Consider the following 21,767-nt stretch of genomic DNA (forward strand, 5'->3'; position numbering starts at 1 on the left):
GGAATCTGATTAGGAAAAGTGGTCAGGAGCAGGGCAGGCAGACTACAGAAGTGCCGGGCATGGAAGCGGGGAGACGCCAAAGCGCCTCAGTCCCCCATAAAGGTCATCTCGGAAGCAGAGGCCGCTGGTCAGGAAACAAAAGCTCCCGGGCTTCCAGGACGGGTCCCATCAGGTCATGGGCCTCCCAGCCCTGTGGCCAAGTCTCCATCTCCTCCCTGGGGGCAGGAGGCAACTCCACCCAGGCCCTGGGGCAGAGGCTGGGCTCCAGTGAAAAGGAAATAAAATCCTGCCCATTCCCTCTGCCTCCAAGGAGCCCGGCGTCTCCTCCGCACCCCGAGCTCCTGCCCTTTGAGGAACAGAAGGAGGGAGATGGGCTGGGAGCCGATGCAGGAAAGCCTCCGGGGTCTGCAGTCCGACCCTCGGTGTGGCTTCACTCATTCTGGGGTGGGAAGAGCCTGTCAGGCAAGAAATCATGTCTGGTGTTTACACTTTAGCGGACTCCAGGGACTGATTAAGCAGCCCGAGCGCCCACAGGCAAAGCGTCTTTAACAGGAGCGGAAGGGCGCTCTCTCCTTACTGTGCCTCCCCGCTTCTCCCAGATGAAAGACAAATGTCCACAGGTTCTCGAGAGCAATGCTTTATTTTCTGAGAGTCCTGGAACCGACCCGTTTACCGTAGGATGACTGATGCCTCATTCCATAGATGGGATCCTTCTCTCCTTCACTCAGCAACCCTGGAGCCCCGGGAGCACCGCGCCCGGGAAGTGGGCCCTCAAAACCTGCCTTCGACGCCCAGCTGCCGCACGGCCGCCTCCTGCACGGCCTGGTGGATGCCCCCGACCTCTTTCTGCGACAGCGTGCGCTCCATGTGGCGGTAGGTGATGCGGTAGCAGTGGCTGGTCCTGTGTGTCCTGGAGGACAGGAGAGAAAGGCAGTGAGCGTGGGCTGGTGTGTGAGCACGGGCAGGTGTGTGAGTGTGTGAGTGTGGGCAGGTGTGTGAGCGCGGGCAGGTGTGTGAGTGTGTGAGTGTGGGCAGGTGTGTGAGCGCGGGCAGGTGTGTGAGTGTGTGAGTGTGGGCAGGTGTGTGAGCGTGGGCAGGTGTGTGTGTGTGAGAGTGTGGGCAGGTGTGTGAGTGTGGGCAGGTGTGTGAGTGTGTGAGTGTGGGCAGGTGTGTGAGTGTGGGCAGGTGTGAGTGTGGGCAGGTGTGTGAGTGGGCAGGTGTGTGAGTGTGGGCAGGTGTGTGAGTGCGGGCAGGTGTGTGAGGGTGTGAGCGCAGGCAGGTGTGTGAGGGTGTGAGTGCCAGCAGGTGTGTGAGTGTGGGCAGGTGTGTGAGCACGGGCAGGTGTGAGTGTGGGCAGGTGTGAGTGAGCGCAGGCAGGTGTGTGAGCGCGGGCAGGTGTGTGAGTGTGGACAGGTGTGTGCGGGCAGGTGTGAGTGAGTGTGGGCAGGTGTGTGAGTGTGGGCAGGTGTGTGAGCGTGGGCAGGTGTGTGAGTGCAAGCAGATGTGAGTGTGGGCAGGTGTATGAGTGCGGGCAGGTGTGAGTGTGGGCAGGTGTGCCACGGGAGGGAGCAGCAGGCTTTCCTGGAGACTGAGTCGGAGCTGGGGGGCCCGGGGCTCCCTGGGGGACTCTGACCAGCAGAGCGGGTTAGGAACCTGTAGGCCACAGGCAGCACACAGATGGTGGTGCCCTCCCCGTGCTGTGCAGACAAGTCACCGATCCCCGCCTGCAGCAGGCGGCTGTGGGCCTGGCCCCACGGCGCAGCTGGGGAATGTCGCAATGCGGATCGCGACAGCATGTCTGCAGCGCGGCAGCTGCCGACCCTTGGGTGCCCAACACCTCAGCAGGGAGGCGTGGGCACCAGCTGGCAAAGCCTGGGCCTCCAGCGCCCCCCACCACAGACACCTCCGTCTCTCTCCTGAAACTAAGCCACCAAATCCCTCCTCTTCAGCCCCGGCCGAGCCAGCCCTGCCGTCCCCGCCGCAAGTGACGAAGCTGGAGTGACGAGTGGTCCCAGGCAAGGCCCAGGGATGTCAGCCCGGCACCACGTGCCACGTGCCTTCCGCCCAGACCCTTGAGCCGAGGGCCTCTGGGGGGCCTCTCCACACCCCTGGCTGGTGCGGACGTCAAGTCACGCGGCCGCTGGGCAAAGAGCTGGAGGAACCTGAGGGTCACACACCGACAGTCCTTCAAATACTGAAACGCACCGTCACCCTCCGGTCCAGTGATGCCTCCCTGGGTATACGCTCAAGAGAAGCGAAGGCGTGTGTCCACACACGAACCGGCATGTGAATGTTCAGAGCAGCAGCAGTCATGCCAGCCCAAAAGTGGAAACGACCCAAGAGCCCTTCACCTGGTGGGTGGACAAACACTCTCCCTCCGTGTGGAGAATTACGCAGCCATGAAGAGAAAGGGCGTTCTAGTACTACAGGCCAGACGAACCTGAACGCCCCGTGCTCCACTGAGAGGCTCCAGGCACGAAAGGCCACACCTTATACGACTCCATCTAACGAAATGTCCGGGACAGCAAGTCCACACGGACAGAAGGCAGATTCCTGAAGCCCCGGGCTGGGGGCGCAGCTGGGCGACCGAGTGACTGCTAAGGGGGTCCAGGTGTCTGTTGAGGGTAATGGGATGTCTGGAGTGAGATGGTGATGAATATTATAAAAACCACTAAGCTGAACACTTTAAATGGGTGTATGATGTCTGAATCACGTCTCAATAAAGCTGTCCTACCAGAAGCAAAGACTCGCCCTGTGGGCTGCAGGTGGGCCCGTGCCGACGCTGTGCGCTCCTGGCGGGCTGCACACTCTGCTCTTCTGGTGCCCAGAGCAGTGTCTGGCATATAGCAGATGCTGCATAAAAGCTGCTGAATGAACTCCCGTACAATCACCGGACCCTGGGGCGGCCGTCTGCGTTCAGGCCTTGTGGGGGCGGGCCAGCCTCGTCCTGCCCTCTGCGTCTCCCTGTTCTTCCCCTCCCTCCTCCCACCCCTGCCTGTAACAGTGATGGAGGCAATGCTGTCAGCATCCCGAGGGGATGGCAGATGGGAGGGAGGGTCAACATGGGGTGCCCCAAGCTCTTGGCCCGTAGGAGCCTCGTCTCCACTGTGCCTCCTGGTTCCCGGAAGCAAAGCCTTTGTGGAGCCCTTGGGGGACCCCAGGCCATGGCGCCTGATGCAGAGGCTGTGTGCAAGCTACAGGAGGCTCCCAGGCAGGCCTCGCAGTGGGGCTGGAGGGGCAAGGCCTGAACTGCCCGGGTCCCCAAGCAGCCGCGTCCATGCAGAGGTGGAGCCCAGCTGGGCCCCGCTGGACAGCCTCCCGCGGCCGCTGGGGGCTCCTGGGTCAAGGGTTCTGAGACACGGAGGGTTCTAGGGGAGGGTCAGTTAGTTAAGGAGGAGAAAAAGGGCAGAGAAACCACGGGCTGCAAACATTTACTAGAATAGGCGTGGCGGCGGGACCTGGGCCCAGGCTGTCAGCAGACAGGGCCCCAGCAAGGTCGGAAGACAGTCTCCTGCAGGGAGGTGGGTCCCTGAGGCCTGCGTGGGGCGCATCTTCCTCCTCCCTCCCCGACCACACAGGCCCTGCAAGCCTGGAGGCCTCGAGCCGGCACCTTGTTTCCAGGCTACGACACACGTCCTGACCCCCAGCGTCTCCATCGATGGGGCAAGTGCAAACTCCGACGACCTTTCCCGACCGCAGAGGAGACGCGGGCAGAGGGTGCCACGGCCTGGACACTCTCAAGATTCACGAGTGCGAGACGGAAGTGTCCTCATGCAGCTGTTATTACGTTTTTCCAGGGGCTCACGCAGGCCTCTGTCTCTCAGCTGAAACGCAGACTCGCCAGGCTGAGACTTCCCACCAAAGACAAGTGGGCAAAGTTTTATCTCCTCGCTCCTGAGTGCTTCCGAGAAGGCCCCTGTAAGGATTCCTGGGCTTCAAACAGCTTTTATAAAACACTGTGAGGAGCTGGGTGTAATGAATCATGAACATATGGATTAATTTTTAAAATGGAGAGAAACAGTATTTGGCAGAATAGCTGGCGATAATTCAGTAGATTCAACTGAAAACCAACCAGGTTTGCCTCTTCCTAGCATCACTGGTGAGATGGAGAAAGGAGTGCCTTTTGTCTGTTTCCTAGAGACTTGTATTTGGAGCTTTCAGACAGTGGACGTATCTGGTCCTCCTTTTACTGGCGGGGAAACCTGGGCCTTGTCTGAGTGCAGGACCAAATCTTCCACCCTCAAGGAGTGGCCCAGCCACGAAGACCATGGAGCTGAAGGGTCTGCATGGCTCAGCGTGGAGCAGTGAGAAGATGGAGTCCCCAGACGGGGAGGGACGCCTGGAAGGGCCAGCCCCAACGGTCTGGATAGGGCCTCTCTGATTCTTCCACATCCTCTTAATGTGGCTTCTTTCAGCCCAAAAGCTTCTAAGTCTTTCATCTGCCACGGCTCCCCCATCAGAGAAACAGCGGCAGACACGGACGCAGCCCCTCTTACACACCAGGCGCTGCGCTCAGCCCTTTACGTCCACGTCAACGTCACGGCCCCCACGGCCCTCATGGGGAGACCACACCACTGTCCCGACACACAAATGAGGAGGCAGAGAGGGCACAGGTCGCTGGGCCACATCCACACAGCAGTCAGGGCTGGACGTGAGCCAGGCAAGGGTGTTCAATAGGGCAGTGTCTCAACAAGTTAAACAGAGCTTCCATGTGACCCGGGCACACATAGAGCTTCCATGTGACCCGGGCACACACAGCTACCACGAGACCTGGGCACACAGAGCTACCATGTGACCAAGTACCCAGAAATACCCTGTGATCCGGGGACACAGCTACCACAGGAGCCGGGCACACAGAGCTGCCACGTGACCCAGGGACCCAGAGCTACCACGTGACCAAGTACCCAGAAATACCCTGTGAGGTGGGGACACAGCTACCACGGGAGCCGAGGACACAGAGCTGCCCCATGACCCGGGCACACAGAGAGCCGAGGACACATAGCTGCCCCGTGAGCTGGGCACACAGAGCTACCACGTGACCCGGGTACCCAGAGCTGCCCTGTGACCTGGGCACCCAGAGCTGCCCCGTGACCCGGGGACACAGAGCTACCATTTGACCTGGGTGCACAGAGCTACCTTGTGAGCCGGGTACACAGAGCTGCCACGTGTACCCCGCTCTGGGTGCACACCCAGAGAACAGAGGCTCCCAGAGAACACACCAGTGGCTCCCAGAGGGGAGGAGTTGGGGGAGGGCAAAAAGAGAACGGGGATGAAAAGGAGCAAGCTGCCGGACACAAAATGAGTAAGCGGTGAGGCTGGGACCTACAGTAGGGAGAACAGCCAATGCTTTATAATCACTTTGCACGGAGTACGATCTACAAGAGACGCTGAACCGCTGGGACATGCAGCCGAAACCAACGGCATGTCGTAACCCAACAGCCCGTCAGTGGGAAGAAGGTCCCGTGAGGCTCACTGCTGCTCACCAGCTCCTTCCGTCCTCGGCGGTGCGCTGGACGCCACCCGGAATGGGCCGCCGCACACGCAGTGCACGGGACACCACCTGCACGGCTGCTCCCGCGGCGACGAGCTGTCCTGGGGCGGGTGCAGCTCCTGGAGCTAAGGGCAGTGTGGCCCCAGACTCACTCCTGGCTCAAGTGATGCCGAAGCCCAGCCTGACGGCCACACAGCAGACCCGGCCCCACCGGGAGGCTCAGGAGAGGGAACAGTGCGCTGGAAAGGGGATCAGGAGGGGGCGGGGCATGAGGCGTAGAGAACCCGGAGCTGCAGCCTCCACTCCCTCCCCCGCCCCCTGTGGTCCGTGGGACACGGCTCCCAGGCTGTGGTGTGACGGTGACACGTGCCTCCTGGGCTGGTCTGCTAGTGTGGGACCCACAAACGCTGATGAGACCCTGATGGCCCCGGGTGGTCTGTCCCACCCCCGACTCATGCTGCTGATGGGGAGAGAAGGGGTGCCGGGGAGGGAATAGGGCATGAGCACCCCAGGGGCCTGGCTGGGAAGGCTGGTGAGGAGGGCTGGGAGGAAGGGAGAGACTAGAGTTACCGCTCGGAACTGGACACGATTTAAATGAGCGCCCTGCACACCAAGCAAACCACAGCCTCCTCCCCCTCTCCGACCTTCACTATATTAAAAAAGCCAGAGGGGGGAGGAGAAATGAAATCCCGGTCACAAGACCTCGGGTCCAGGGACTGTGTGCCTGGCTCCTAATGAACTGCCCTGGGCTTTCCGAGAACAGAGGTTTCGAGGGTTTAATGCAAGAAAGCACCCAGGCCCCAGCCCCGGCCATGTGACCTCCCGGGGGTGGGCTGGACCAAGCGATGGCTGGCTCACCCTGGCCCTGCATCCCAGGCGACACTGCGGGCAACAGCGGAGGTCCCGGGGGAACAAGCCAGCCAGGCCGAGCCTCTGCTGAGTCCACGTGGACGAAGGGGAAGGGGCGCCTACCTGAGGGGCTTCAGGGAAGGGCAGAGTGGGGTGCGGCTGTCCTGGGGGCACTGGTGGTGGAAGCCAGGGGCAGTAGCTGGCATTGCAGGGGCGGGTGAGAGCTGGGTGGGCTGGCCAAGGGGGACGGCCTGCAGGAGGTGGGTCTTGGGTCAGAGCAGAGCCCCCGGGCCGTCCTGAGCCCCCGTCCACCACTGTCTGCCACCCCTCCCCGCGTCATATGCTTTGAGTGTCGTTCACGTCTCAGGCTCAGACGGTCTCAGGCCTGCCGCTCCCAGGGGCCACTCTGAGCACGCCCCTGTGTTCACAGGTGGACACCACTGCCTTGCACAGCCTCTGCAGCGGCAATTTCTTCCCACAGGGATTTCTGTTCTTGGAGTCATTCACCAGAAACCAGCCAGATGCTTCTTCTGACAGTCACTGCCTGGGGAACGAAACTCTACTCCAGGCCCCGACGGAGCGGTGGGGGGAGCTGGGAGAGAGGTTCACTTCCAGAGCGGCCCCCACCCCGGGCCCCAGCACCCCCGGCTCCCCGGCTGCCCGCACGCCGGCAGCTGAAGAGGTCCTCGGAGACGCAGGCTTTGCCGGCAAGGCGAGCCGCTTCACATCAGATACTTGTCAAGTCCTCAGGGAGGCGTCAGCTCCCCCCACTCCCCGCCCACTTCATTCTCAAGGATCCTGGAAATTTCTCTTCGTCTGTCTTCTCGGTGGGGGGAGGGTGTCTCACGCCAGAGATCAGGAGGAGGAGACTCTGCCCTGGCCTTCTGGGCTGGGGGCCAGAGTTCTCAGCCTCCACTGCACATTCTGATGAAAGCAACTGCTCTGGGGACGCTTCCTAAAAGCCTCTCTCATGGGGAGGCAGACGGGCAGCTCAGCCCAGCCCTACCGCTTCCCTGGTCCGGGTCTCGGCCCAGCTCCTCGTCACTGACCCAGGCTCTCACTCTAAGATGTGGACCCCAGGCCCATGGGGTTTCTGAAGGACCAAACAACGATAATACATGCCACGTGTTCCGTCCAGTTTGGGCTACAGCTGACAACTGGTCTTATTATTCGTGTGCCCAAAGATTCTGCAGCCTCAGTTGGGGCCACAGAGAAAGGCCGCAAAGACCTCGGGCAAGCCTGAGCTGCAGCCCCTCACCTGTACAAATGGATCCAAGAAGACACGTGCTGCAGCCTGGGGGGAGCTGGGAGGCGTTCTGGTCGGTGAAATGGGGCAGATGCTGAAGGTCAGAGGTTACACAGCTCCGCTCCCACGAGTTCCCAAGAGTAGCCAGACTCACAGAGATGGAGGAGAGAGTGGTAGTCGCAGGGTCTGAGGGAGGAGATGGAGACTCAGTGTTCAAGGCGGGCAGGGTTCCGCTGAGCGAAGGAGGTGGGTGGTGGTCACGGGGGAAGATGAGGACGTTCAGGGGGTGGACGGTGGTGATGGCCGCACCGGAGTGTGACGGTATTAGTGTCACTGAAGAATGGTGGCGGGGGTGAATTTCATGTTCTGTGGATTTCAGCACCTTAAACTTCTCCTTTTGGAGGAGAGTTGGCCCAAACCACCTAGTTGGCTATTACTAGAAATGGAAATTGGGAATTCAAATTTATACTAAAAACAGACAAATCGAAAACGATGAAAAACCCCACCAGGCCCTGCTCAGCAGGGGCAGGACCATCCTAAGAGAAGGGTGTGCTTGGCTTCTGCCTGCCCAGACGGCTCAGCTTCTTGGCGTCACTAACTTAGCAACCAGGCTGCCCTGCCTTTCACACAAGTGGTTTTGAAGCTCACCATGCTGCCACAGAGTTTACCACATTCGAAAAATTCTTTGCAACATTTCCATTGTCTTCCAAGCCGCCCTCCTACATTTCTAACAAACTTGAAGTAACGTCTCATGCGGCACAGATTTCCAAAGCTCCGTGCTCTTCCTTTGTGGGGAAAATTTGGAAGAGGTTTTCTTTCCCTCCCCGGCTGCGTCTGCCCAGCCCAAGTCGACACAGCTAACTTTAACTCCAGGCTGGTACGTGGCGTCTTCCCGAACGAGCTGGCATCCCAGTGGATGAGTTGGGGCACAAAACACAAGATTTTTGGTAGGTGACGTGCTACATTTTCAGCTCAGTCAGTCGACCTGCGATGATGTACTCTGCGTTGAGGCAGAAACTGCACAAGACAAAGAGTGGGGAATAGCGTTGCTTCATCAGCACATAAATACTCACGCAGCGGCTGCTCTGTGCGTGACACAGCGGCAGGTGAGGGGAAGGAGCACCCCAAAGCAAGACGCACAAGCGGGGAGATTACCGCCTGTGTGGGGGCTGAGGCGTGGATGCGTGGCGTGGCCACCCCCAGGCAAGGCTGTTAGCGCCGAGTGCTGGACGCATGGCGCAGGCTGCAGGTGACTTCGGGGTGAGAAAAGACTGGCGCGGAGATGAACTTACACCTAGATCTTAAGCATGAGCAGCATTTGGCAGGTGAAGGGCGAGGACGCTGTGCCAGGCGGTGAACGACACACGTGTTACTGGTGGGGGTGTTCATTACGTCTCGTCTTTTGTTTCAGCAAAGGACGCTGAGCGTATGCTCCAGGTATAAGGGGTCCAACGGGGAGCCGTCCAGAGGCTGCCTGATCTGCAGGGAGACGGCTTTAAAACTTTGGCTAAGAAGCTTCAGGGCTTCCCTTGTGGCTCAGAAGGGAAAGAATCTGCCTGCAATGCAGGAGACATGGGTTCGATCCTTGGGTTGGGAAGATCTCCTGGAGAAGGAAATGGCAACCCACTCCGGTGTTTTTGCCTGGAGAATCCCACGGACAGAGGAGCCTGGCGGGCTACAGTCCATGGGTCACAAAGAGTCAGACACGACTTGGCAACTAAACAACATCAAAGAAGCCTCAACTGAAACCAGAGTTCAGGACTGGGCGCCTAAGGAAGCCCGAGAAAGGTGGGTGGGCCCTTGCTCCTGGCAGTTTCACTGCATCCAGAGGTTGTTAAACTAGCTTTTACAGCCCCCAACAACGGAGGGTTCCAGAGCTATAACACTATATAAAAACCATGTCACCAGTCTGATTTAAGAGCCACCCAACCAAGGAGTGTGTGATGGAGCCCCCCATGAGTATGCATGTCCTACAGCTTTTATTTCCTTAATGAGTCCTGGAGGAAATGGGCTGACTATGTTAAAAGACTCGGTAACTAGTAAATTACAAAGAAAGCATACATTAGTAAAGAGAAATTTAAACATATGTCCATGATTTACGGCTATTTTGCAAATGCTTTTGAGAAGAGACCTTCTGGGTCTAATAGTCGTGTCATCCCTTGACAAACAGTGAGAAGTTGAAGGCTAGAGCAACCAAACAGGGCCTCGGCTGGGAGCACAGGCTTCCTCTGGACATAGACTCTAGGCTGGAATATGGCAGGGAGAGCTGATTAAACACTCATCATCCGAGCAACGTGTTTCATGGGATCACGGGATCCAGCATCCCGTGGATCCAGGGACCGTGGAGACTTTGTGGTCCAGGGTGGAGTGCTCGCGGCGGACCCTTGTGATGATCGCTTCCGGGGCAGCCCATCCAGGAACCCACAGCACAGGCTGAGCGGGACCTCGCCCCACGGCGAGCTGGCCAGGGCTCCCTGGCTCTCCTCACTGGCCCTGTGCTCACCCCAGTCCTTCTCCCCCACAACAGCCCTGGTGACCCGTCAGCTCACTGTCAGCAGCAAAGCAGTCTGGTGGTCTTGGTGGGGACCCCAGGACCAGTGGTGGTCACAGTGACAAAGGGCCTTGGGGTAAGTGCCTGTAATGTTTGGCACCTCTCCCTGGGAGGTTAGACATCTGTCTGTCTCTCCACGCCATTCATTCACTCTCTCATTTGGTCAACAAATGAAATGAACCTCCAGCACACAGCGTGTATTCTGTTGGATACTCAAAATGACCACCCCAGACGTCTACTCTCAGGAAACACATTGACACAAACTTGTTCCAGAAGCTTGTATGACTTAGGTATGGAAACAAATTTTAAATTCCAAATATTGACAACACTGACGAAAGCTCTGGGCCTTGGCATCACATACCTTTTAAAAAACTGAAGCCACTTTGTCAATAGTAACAGTAGCAGCGATAAGGAAAGCTGGCAATTATAAAGCTATGCAGCTTCTAGAACCTCACGCCCACATGACATCACTGGCTGTGACCACGGGGCAGTCCTGAGAGCTGGACACTGTCGCCTCTGCTTACAGAGCAGGGCCAGGCTGCAGAGACGGCGTGAGCGGGTGGGGGCCGAGGCTAGAACCCCACTCCCTCCCCCTGCGTTAAACTCGGCTCATCTTCCCTCCCAGCTGCACTCTGCCGGGCTGTTGATGTCCACTGCAGTCACCGCTGGCTGCTTTTCAAAGGGATATCCCACTAACAGATGAACTACCGGATGCCTTCTGAAGCGTGACTAGGACTTTATCACAGAAAGGAAAGGACTGATTTGTTAGTGAATATTATACAGCAGGGAAAGCGCAGGAAGTATGAAGAAAGAGAGGGCAAAAGAGGAAAGAAAGACACTTTGAAGGAAAGAAAGGTCTATCAAGCATAAAGTGCGAGGCCCTTGAATATCTCATTCTATCTTTGCCCTGTATAACAAATATGGATTTAAAAAAAAAAAAGCTAGAATGAGGGAAAACATAAGGTTGATGACGCCAAAGTCAGACCTGGAAAACACGGAGCACAGATATGCAGGTGGTGAGCTGAATGAACGAGGAGGCAAATCCGGTTTAGAACTCGCAGCCACGGTGGAAGAAGCCACATCAGTCCCAAGGTCCTCACTGCCCGAGGGGAGAAGAGACTGTAGGGGTTTGGAGGAGGAAATCCACCCCAGAGAAAAGCCCAGGTGGGCTCCATACACGCAGCTTCAGGTGAGTCATCGTTAGGGTTTCTGGGTGACTTAGCATGCCTGGCTGCAAGCTCTCCTTTGATTCTCATCACAGCCCCATCGTAATGGGGATTCCACCCCATCCCTATTTTGCAGGTGAGAGAACTACAGCTCACAGAGGCACCACACCGCTTCCCAGATCACTCAGGTCGCAGGCAACAGTGGCGGGATCCCAGCTGCCTCCAAAGCTGTGCTTTTAGTCCTGGCTTGCTGCCTGACTTAGTGGCCAGGGTCTCCACCATGTTGCTCTTTCAAGGCAGCTGTGGGTTTCAGAAGCCTATTCCCTTGATGAAACTTCAGTGAATAGCTCTAAAATGTACTTCCAAGAAAAAGCAATTTTGTCTGGGGCCATGGAGGTGGGTCCGCTCAAGTGCACAGCATTTGTTTGGTGGTCTGGCCATCTCTGTTTCGTGCATAAATCTATTGACCTCTCCAGCTCTCAATAAAACCAAAGTAATGCTGTTTGCTCCCAACTAGTCCCTCAGTTAGGAAAAACGGAAGTCGTGTGAACAAAGCATGGTCAGCAACTTGGAAGAAAGTACTAATAAAGTGAAAGTCAGAGCCAATAAACCATATCAAAATATAATTGAGTTGTGGTTGTCCATTTTCAAACTCAAGGGAAAAAATGTTCCTTTCTTGATATTTTCTTACTTCAAAAAAAGAAAAAAAAAACACATTGAGCTTACATTTCTGGTGTACAGGAGAAAAACATAATCCATTTTCTAAGTTGAATTCTGTTCCTTATAAACGTTTAGGTGAGATTCAGCAAGACTGCTCAGGAGTCAATTTCAAAGACAAAGTGTCAACAAGACACCTCCATTGTGGGCTTGAGGTCCAGTCTGACATTGCCACGCCTTGATAAGATACCATGTGGGCCAACAGCTTCCAGCTCCCTTACTTCAGGCTGAGTTTTTTACTGGGCAAAGGACTAAATGTTGGGCACTCAGTTGGGCTGTGCTTTGGACAGATTGCTAGAACAGGTGATCAGAGAGTTAAGTCTGTCCCTTTCTCTTCCACAATCTGTTCCATGTACGACAATTAGCTCAGAATAAGACAGTACTGAGCCAAGAAGAGTCCAGATGATGGTGAAACATGATAAACTAAAGCTCCTACTGAAACTACTCCTAGATTTGCGAATAACACTTGAAAACATTGATAGCTGAGTAGATTATGAAAGCAAGGAGAAATCTTCAGGTGCAAAAAGTAAAGAAAGAAAAAAAAACCTGTAATAACATGTGTCCAGAACTCGTGCTGCCCAGAGGGAGCAGAATCAGCTACTGTAACCCAGAGTTCAAATTTTAATGTCTACCTGAGAACAGGAGACGGAGGCTTTGGTCCACATGAAGCAAGAAATTGGACTTGAAGTTCCCACACAAAGCTGGAACTCTGAAGGGCGGCATCCCTGATGCGACAGTAGGCCAGAAAATGCTGCAGACCTTCAAGCTGAGACGTCAGCACAAAACTAGTCCTGGGATGATGCTGCCCATAGGGTCCCTAGACTGCCTGGCAGAAGAGAGTGCAGAACAGCCCTGGAGAAAACAGGGGCCTCGTGGGGTCACTTCAGGAAAGGCCCCGGTGAACATAATCGCAGTTGGGAAACACAGAGCACGTGAGGAGACAGCCTAGAACATGCCAGTCACCAGACAAAACACAGGAGAATCAGTATCCCGAGAATTCCAAACACAAGAACAATCCAAAAAGTGTTTCCAGTGACTAAAAGTGAAACATTTCAAAATACTTATAGATAAGATATGAAAGAACATTATAAATGACAGCAGCTCTGAAAAGGACCAACATGTTAATAGAAAATGTATAGAAATAAAAATATAGTTATAACTTTAAAATGAGTGGAAGGGCTAAATAATAGACTAGATACAACTGAATGCAGAATTTAAAAAACAGGAAGATAGATGTGTGGAACTATTTAGAATGCAGTAGTGCACTTCACTGCGCTTTGCTGGAGCAGCTGTGAAGAGATACCCGATGCTGAAGGTAAGAGAAACCCAAGTAAGACGGTAGGTGCTGCGAGGGGCATCAGAGGGCAGACACACAAACCATAATCACAGAAAACGAGTCAACCTGATCACACGGACCACAGCCTTGTCTAACTCAGTGACTCTAAGCCAGGCCATGTGAGGCCACCTAAGACGGACGGGTCATGGTGGAGAGGTCTGACAGGATGTGGTCCCCTGGAGGAGGGAATGGCAAACCCCTTCGGTATTCTTGCCTTGAGAACCCCATGAACAGTATGAAAAGGCAAAGTGACAGGACTGAAAGAGGAACTCCACAGGTCAGTAGGTGCCCAATATGCTACTGGAGATCAGTGGGGAAATAACTCCAGAAAGAATGATGGGATGGAGCCAAAGTAAAAGCAATACCCAGTTGTGGATGTGACTGGTGATAGAAGCAAGATCTGATGCTGTAAAGAGCAATATTGCATAGGAACCTGGAATGTCAGGTCCATGAATCAAGGCAAATTGGAAGTGGTCAAACAGGAGATGGCAAGGGTGAACGTCGACATTCTAGGAATTAGTGAACTAAAATGGACTGGAATGGGTGAATTTAACTCAGATGAGCATTATATCTACTACTGTGGGCAGGAATCTCTTAGAAGAGATGGAGTAGCCTTGATAGTCAACAAAAGAGTCTGAAATGCAGTACTTGGATGCAATCTCAAAAACGACAGAATGATCTCTGTTCGTTTCCAAGGCAAACCATTCAATATCACGGTAATCCAAGTCTATGCCCCAACCAGTAACGCTGAAGAAGCTGAAGTTGAACCGTTCTATGAAGACCTACAAGACCTTTTAGAACTAACACCCAAAAAAGATGTCCTTTTCATGATAGGGGACTGGAATACAAAAGTTGGAAGTCAAGAAACACCTGGAGTAACAGGCAAATTTGGCCTTGGAATACAGAATGAAGCAGGGCAAAGGCTAATAGAGTTTTGCCAAGAGAACGCACTGGTCATAGCAAACACCCTCTTCCAACAACACAAGAGAAGACTCTACACATGGACATCACCAGATGGTCAACATCAAAATCAGACTGATTAGATTCTTTGCAGCCAAAGATGGAGAAGCTCTATACAGTCAGCAAAAACAAGACCGGGAGCTGACTGTGGCTCAGATCATGAACTCCTTATTGTCAAATTCAGACTGAAATTGAAGAAAGTAGGGAAAACCACTAGACCATTCAGGTATGACCTAAATGAAATTCCTTATGACTATACAGTGGAAGTGAGAAATAGATTCAAGGGCCTAGATCTGATAGACAGAGGGCCTGATGAACTATGGACAGAGGTTTGTGACATTGTACAGGAGACAGGGATCAAGACCATCCCCATGGAGAAGAAATGCAAAAAAGCAAAATGGCTGTCTGGGGAAGCCTTACAAACAGCTGTGAAAAGAAGAGAAGCAAAAAGCAAAGGAGAAAAGGAAAGATATAAGCATCTGAATGCAGAGTTCCAAAGAATAGCAAGGAGAGATAAGAAAGCCTTCCTCAGCGATCAATGCAAAGAAATAGAGGAAAACAACAGAATGGGAAAGACTAGACATCTCTTCAAGAAAAGTAGAGATACCAAGGGAACATTTCATGCAAAGATGGGCTCAATAAAGGACAGAAATGGTATGGACCTAACAGAAGAAGAAGATATTAAGAAGAGGTGGCAAGAATACACAGAAGAACTGTACAAAAAAGATCTTCACGACCAAGATAATCACAATGGTGTGATCACTCACCTAGAGCCAGACATCCTGGAATGTGAAGTCAAGTGGGCCTTAGAAAGCATCACTATGAACAAAGCTAGTGGAATTGATGGAATTCCAGTTGAGCTATTTCAAATCCTCAAAGATGATGCTGTGAAAGTGCTGTACTCAATATGCCAGCAAATTTGGAAAACTCAGCAGTGGCCACAGGCCTGGAAAAGGTCAGTTTTCATTCCAATCCCAAAGAAAGGCAATGCCAAAGAATGCTCAAACTACCGTACAATCGCACTCATCTCACATGCTAGTAAAGTAATGCTCAAAATTCTCCAAGCCAGGCTTCAACAATACGTGAACTGTGAACTTCCAGATGTTCAAGCTGGTTTAAGGAAAGGCAGAGGAACCAGAGATCAAATTGCCAACATCCGCTGGATCATGGAAAAAGCAAGAGAGTTCCGGAAAAACATCTATTTCTGCTTTACTGACTATGCCAAAGCCTTTGATTGTGTGGATCACAAGAAACTGTGGAAAATTCTGAAAGAGATGGGAATACCAGACCACCTAACCTGCTTCTTGAGAAACTTTTATGCAGGTCAGGAAGCAACAGTTAGAACTGGACATGGAACAACAGACTGGTTCCAAATAGGAAAAGGAGTATGTCAAGGCTGTATATTGTCACCCTGCTTATTTAACTTATATGCAGAATACATCATGAGAAATGCTGGGCTGGAAGAAGCAGAAGCTGGAATCAAGATTGCCGGGAGAAATATCAATAACCTCAGATATGCAGATGACAACACCCTTATGGCAGAAAGCGAAGAGGAACTCAAAAGCCTCTTGATAAAAGTGAAAGAGGAGAGTGAAAAAGTTGGCGTAAAGCTCAACATTCAGAAAACGAAGATCATGGCATCTGGTCCCATCACTTCATGGGAAATAGATGGGGAAACAGTGTCAGACTTTATCTTTTTGGGCTCCAAAATCACTGCAGATGGTGACTGTAGCCATGAAATTAAAAGATGCTTACTCCTTGGAAGGAAAGTTACAACCAACCTAGACAGCATATTCAAAAGCAGAGACATGACTTTGCCAACAAAGGTCCGTCTAGTCAAGGCTATGGTTTTACCAGTGGTCATGTATAGATGTGAGAGTTGGACTGTGAAGAAAGATGAGCACCAAGTAATTGATGCTTTTGAACTGTGGTATTGGAGAAGACTCTTGAGAGTCCCTTGGACTGCAAGGAGATCCAACCAGTCCATTCTAAAGGAGATCAGTTCTGGGTGTTCTTTGGAAGGACTGATGCTAAAGGTGAAACTCCAATACTTTGGCCACCTCATGCAAAGAGTTCTCACTGGAAAAGACTCTGATGCTGGGAGGGATTGGAGGCAGGAAGAGAAGGGGACGACAGAGGATGAGATAGCTGGATGGCATCACCGACTCGATGGACATGAGTTTGGGTGAATTCCAGGAGTTGGTGATGGACAGGGAGGCCTAGGGTGCTGCAATTCATGGGGTCACAAAGAGTCGGACATGACTGAGCGACTGAATTGAACTGAAGGGAAGTACAGAGGCTTCCCTGATGGCTCAGATGGTAAAGAATCTACCTGCAATGTGGGAGACCTGGGTTTGATCCCTGGGTTGGGAAGATCCCCTGGAGGAGGGCATAGCAACCCACTCCAGGATTCGTGCCTAAGAATCCCATGGACAGAGGAGCCTGGTGGGCTGGAGTGCATGGGGTCACAAAGAGTCGGGCACGACTGAGCATCTAAGCACAACACAACAGGGAGGGAAGTGCAGAAATGAAAATCCTGGAGAATGTAAAAAAATCAGACGAATCAGAGTCCCAGAAGAAGAACAGAGGATAAGAGAGGCCATATCTGAGAAGATGATGGCTGGGGATTTCCAGAAACAATGAACTCCTCAGACTCAGGAAGCACAATAAGTTCTGAATGGGATTTAAAAAAAACTCTGCCCTAAGCACATGGTAATGCAACTACAGAACAATTAAGACCAAGAGATGGCCTTCACAGCAACTAGAGAGGGAAAGGAGAAAACTCACAATGGAGCGGTTAAAGACACGCGAGACTTCTCAGTGACTCCAAGGAAGTCAGGAGAGACGGAATATCGACAAAACGTGGACCTATATAGTTACGCTCAGCTAAGCTGTTATTCTGGAATAATGGCAAAAGAAAAACATGTTCAAAGTGAGACAAAATGAGAACAGTTACCACTCAACACCTGCAATGAAAGCCCTATGAATGTATTGTTCAGGAAGAAAACCAAACTCAAAAAGAAGCCAGCAGCAATCACAGGATGGCTTAGATCATAGAGGAGGGAGAACCAGGTTGACGCTCCAGCAGAACTGCTTACAGGGGCTGGTCTCAGAGGTCCCACTTTTCCAGGGGTGGTCTCCACCTTGCATGCTGTTCCAGATGCCCTCAGTTGGGGTAAATAACTCAGGAAAGCTGACGTTCTGTTTTGGTTGTTACCATCAGCTCTGGGCTTCCCACAGAACCTTACCACTCACGAAACGCAGTAAGTCAGGCCAGCAGAGGGACTGAGACCTGCTCTCATTCTGGCAAGTTCCTGACTCTCTCTGAGCGTAGTGTTCGACACCGTTAAGTAGGGCTAATAAAACACGGACTTCCCAGGTGGGTCAGTGGTTTAAAAAAAAAAAAAATCTGTCTGCCAGTGTAGGAGACGCCAGAGACGCAGGTTCCATCCCTGGGTTGGGAAGATCCCTTGGAGGAGGAAATGGCCACCCACTCCAGTATTCCTGCCTGGAGAATCCCATGGACAGAGGAGCCTGGGGGGCTGCAGTCCATAGGGGCACAAAAGAGTCGGACACGACTGGGCGACTGAGAACCCAACACAAATAGGCTTATGAGATAAGAATGCCTGGTACAAAATGAATACTCAGTAAAAGACAGCATTTACCATAGTTAGCATTATAAGCCTTGGTAATTAATTTGTTTAATGAGCAGGGCATACATTTATTTAGGTTAATAAAAAGTTATGTGTCCCCTGATTTACTTAGAAAGAAAAAAAAAAACAAGGGCATCGACATTAGTTGTGATGTACTGGGCGCCAGGTGCTCAGCTGTGTCCATTCACCCTCGTGCCGTCCAGGCCCGTGAGCACCCCCACCGGCCCACACCTGAGCAGCCTCTCCATCAGCACCTCTGGGGTATGGGTTCAGTCTGGACCGCCTGCTCGTATTCAAACTGTAGGGAAGAGGCTGGTGGGTCTCTCTCTGAAACACCGTGGCGACTATGCTCGACTTGGAAGACATATTCTGGTTGGTTCTGTTTTTTTAAAAACCACTCTCTGCAGTTACCTCGGGGCACAGGAAAAATCAAAACACGGCAGAGAGAAGTGCCAGGTCTGTGGCACCCTTTTCAGCAGACGGGACGCAGCCATGAAATTCACGTGCACATTAACACGGAGAGGTGGCGCCCAGGTCCGGACGGCTGATTGCCGTGGCCGATCATTTCACAGTTCACTAAAATATGCTCATTCACCCGGCCTGCAGGTGTGGACCCAGGTCTGTTCCAACGACAAAAACAGCAACTCAAGAAACACGGGCAAGTGTCCATCAGAAGAGCTGCAGACAGATCTCGCGTCCATGGACAGATGCCGGCAGCGCTCTGAGCTGGGACGGAGGCCCCAGTGTAATCCTGGGCCCCTGAGCACAACACCAGAGGGAGCCCTCTTCTTCCCCCTCAAGAGAGCCCCCCCCCACCAAAGCAGAGCCCCTCTGGCCAGCTGCTTTTTCCAGTGTTTGTGGGAGTGGCTGATTCATAACGTTTTCACACCTGCATTTTCTTTCTCTCCTTCTCTTCGGCCCGCCGCCTCCTGTCCCCGAATCAAAATAGAAGGGAATTTCGGGTGCTGAGGGTCTCATCAAGGAGAACCTGAGAGGTCAGGGTCACGTACTGAGTCTGGGAGCCCGAGGGGCTGTACGGCTCCTGCCTCACTGCCATGCCAGCTGGGGCAGAGTCTTTAGGGACCATGGCAGGGGCTACAGGTCTCCTGACACCCGGGACCCCAAAGCGTAGCCCTTCCCTAAATACCCAGGTAACCCCAAGCAAGCACCTTCTTGTCTCTGGGCCTCAGTTCCTGCCCAGAACCTCTGGCTGCTCTAACCATGAGTGTCCCAGGGCATTGCGTGTCAACCTCCGGCGAAGGACAGAGAAAAGCAAGGACCCTGGGCCAAGCAGGCTTGAAACCCACCAGGACCCCCAGCGCCCCGCACCAGTGCAGACACTCTGGCCGCGGTAATCACTGGAGACGAGCGGCAGACCCTGGGCTGGGCGATGCGGCTGGGGGAGGCGCCTGCAGCCAGACTTGACGACAGCCACTCAGAGGAAGGAGCTGCAAAGCTGCTAATTGGATTCGGCACGTTGCTGAGTCATTGTCGGGCGAGATCAAGTCTCTCTGCGGAGACAGGAGGCCCGGCCTGTCAGCGGCTGAGGACATCTCCTTCGTGATGATGAAAGGACAGGGGTGTGCAGGGCAGCGCCTGGGAGGAGCTCCCACGGTTTACGAGGAGCAGTTAAAATCTAGCAGGCCACAGTCAGAAAGCTCCCACCACAACCTCATTGTGCCATTTGTCTCTTAATTAAATACGCCCTGGGACTTAGCTTTAGTGCAGAGATTTCAGTGGGGATGTGGCAGAAACCACGGAGCTGGAGCCCGATGTGCTGGCTACCATGTCTTCTTGGAGGAGGAGGGTGGGGAGAAGCAGAAGTGTTTCGTGTGAGTCGCAGCTCGCCCCCTCCCGGGACCTCTGCACAGCAGAGCAGAGGAATCAGGCGAGCCTGATCCTTCACAAAACCACCTTTTCCCAGATAGGAGTGTGTGTGTGTGTGTGTTTGCGCGCACGCGTGCATGCATGCACACTCTGTCCTGTCTGACTCTTTGCAACCCCATGCACTGTAGCCCGCCAGGCTCCTCTGTCCATGGGATTCTCCAGGCAAGAATACTGGGGTGGGTTGCCATGCCCCACTCCAGGGGATCTTCCCAACCCAGGGATGGAACCTGCATCTCCAAGCGGGTTCTTTACCACTAGCGTTACTTGGGAAGCCCATTACTAGTAACGGTCATCTCTTAAATGATCTTGTCTTCCTTCCAGGCAGGAAGAGGATGTCACCAAGAAGCCCCTCCAGGTAGGTGCCCGTCAGCAAGCCCACAGCCCGCCAGCGCTCACAGAATCCTTGCCTTTCTCTTCCATCCTTCGTCCCATCTAAGGCTAAGCCCAGCATGGTGATGGGTGTTCCCTTGCCTTCAAACTCTGGGGACCTTCCCTCTATGTGCCCCGTTCACAAATTTCTACTCCTTCCTCAGGTTTCTGCTTGGAAGCTCCTCCCTTGAGAAGCTCTCCCTGGCATCCCTGGGCTGCTGGGCTGTGACACCCATCACCTGTCTGTGCACAGCCCCCCAACTCCCCCAGAAGGCAGGATTCCTTGCCTAGTGCCGGGCACCGGGATGATGCTTGGTCCATAGCGGCGGCTCAGCAGACGCCTGCCGAATGGCAGAGAGCAGACTCCCTTGGGGGGCGGGGGCAGGGGGTGGGAGGCCTGCAGCCTCCTGACCACGCCCCAGCCTCACCAGCCCAGTCAGGCTGCTGCCTCGAGGCCAGATCCCTTCCCTGAAGACCCGAGCCTGAGTCAGTGCTATCCGAAAAGAGCTTTGGTTTGAAAAAATTAAGAGCGCCGGGGCCACCCACCTTCCTTGGCTGAGGACTCTGAGTGGCCGGAGTTCGTGACCAGGACCCAGAAAGCCGCCGTCTGGAACCGCACCAAGTGTGCGTGGATGGCCGGTGGGTAGACAAGGACCCACACAGTCAAACAGAAACTGGATACCGCTGGTGTGGAAGATGAGTGTGTGTGTGCATGCGTGTGCATGTGTGTGCATGCGTGTGTGCGTGTATGTGTGTTTCCTCAGGGGTGCCATTGTCTCTGCAAGGGTGGACCTGACTTCTAGAATAAAGCCTGCTCTGCTCTGGGCTGCCCTCCGTAGTGAAACAGACAGCTACCTGCTGGCTGCCTGGGAGTTTAAATAGCAAATATTACAGATTACATAGTAATTAAAATAATGAAAGGACTCATCAGAGCTGAAAGACATTTTTTTTGTTGTCTTTTTACACTGAAGACTAAGTAAGGGTTAACGTCTGAACCGGAGACACACATCCTGACAGATCCGCTCCTAATTGCAGGGCAGGCCAGCTGGAGCCTGGGCCACATCACAGGCTTCGGGGCTCCTTTTAAGGGTGAGCCGCTCCCAGGGTTCCCCTCTGACTCCACCACACAGGGTCACAGAGGGCTCCCTTTGGTATAAAAGCCCCCTTGATTATTTCTTCTCTTATGGCAGCGATGGACATTCTGTGCTTTCTTCAAACAGGTCTTTTTATTCCACTGTCTTTGAGAAAAGCTAATAAAGAATCAATTACAAGAGATACACACAAATAGAAACTGGTATTTATCTAGGCGGGATGTCTGCTGAAAAGTAAAAGAGACCATTAAACCACAGGCACACACAGTGAAGCGTGTCTACATAAGATCTCCTACCGCAGACGTGAGCACGTCTGGCTCTCAAAGGAAAGGCTCGTCCCTTCCTGACGAAAGGGCAAAGGGCTCGGGGCGAGGCTGCGGGTGGGGAGCAGTCATCTCACGGCGCCGAGAGCCCTGGACCCACTCCTAACTTAGGATTTCCAGGAAATCGC

At 53.5% G+C, this 21,767-nt stretch overlaps 1 protein-coding gene across 2 annotated transcripts in view; it reads right to left on the reverse strand.

Moving 5' to 3' along the window:
- Positions 1–678: 678 nt before the first annotated feature.
- FARS2 (phenylalanyl-tRNA synthetase 2, mitochondrial) overlaps positions 679–21,767 on the reverse strand; it is a 304,612-nt gene continuing 283,523 nt past the window's right edge. For both annotated transcript variants that reach the window (XM_068960892.1, XM_068960891.1), the window contains one exon: positions 679–910. In XM_068960892.1, the coding sequence (XP_068816993.1) occupies positions 772–910 (139 nt within the window). In that variant the 3' untranslated portion in view covers positions 679–771. The remainder of the gene's footprint in view (positions 911–21,767) is intronic.

Source organism: Capricornis sumatraensis, chromosome 22, assembly GCF_032405125.1.
Source record: "Capricornis sumatraensis isolate serow.1 chromosome 22, serow.2, whole genome shotgun sequence".
Lineage (NCBI taxonomy): Eukaryota > Metazoa > Chordata > Mammalia > Artiodactyla > Bovidae > Capricornis > Capricornis sumatraensis.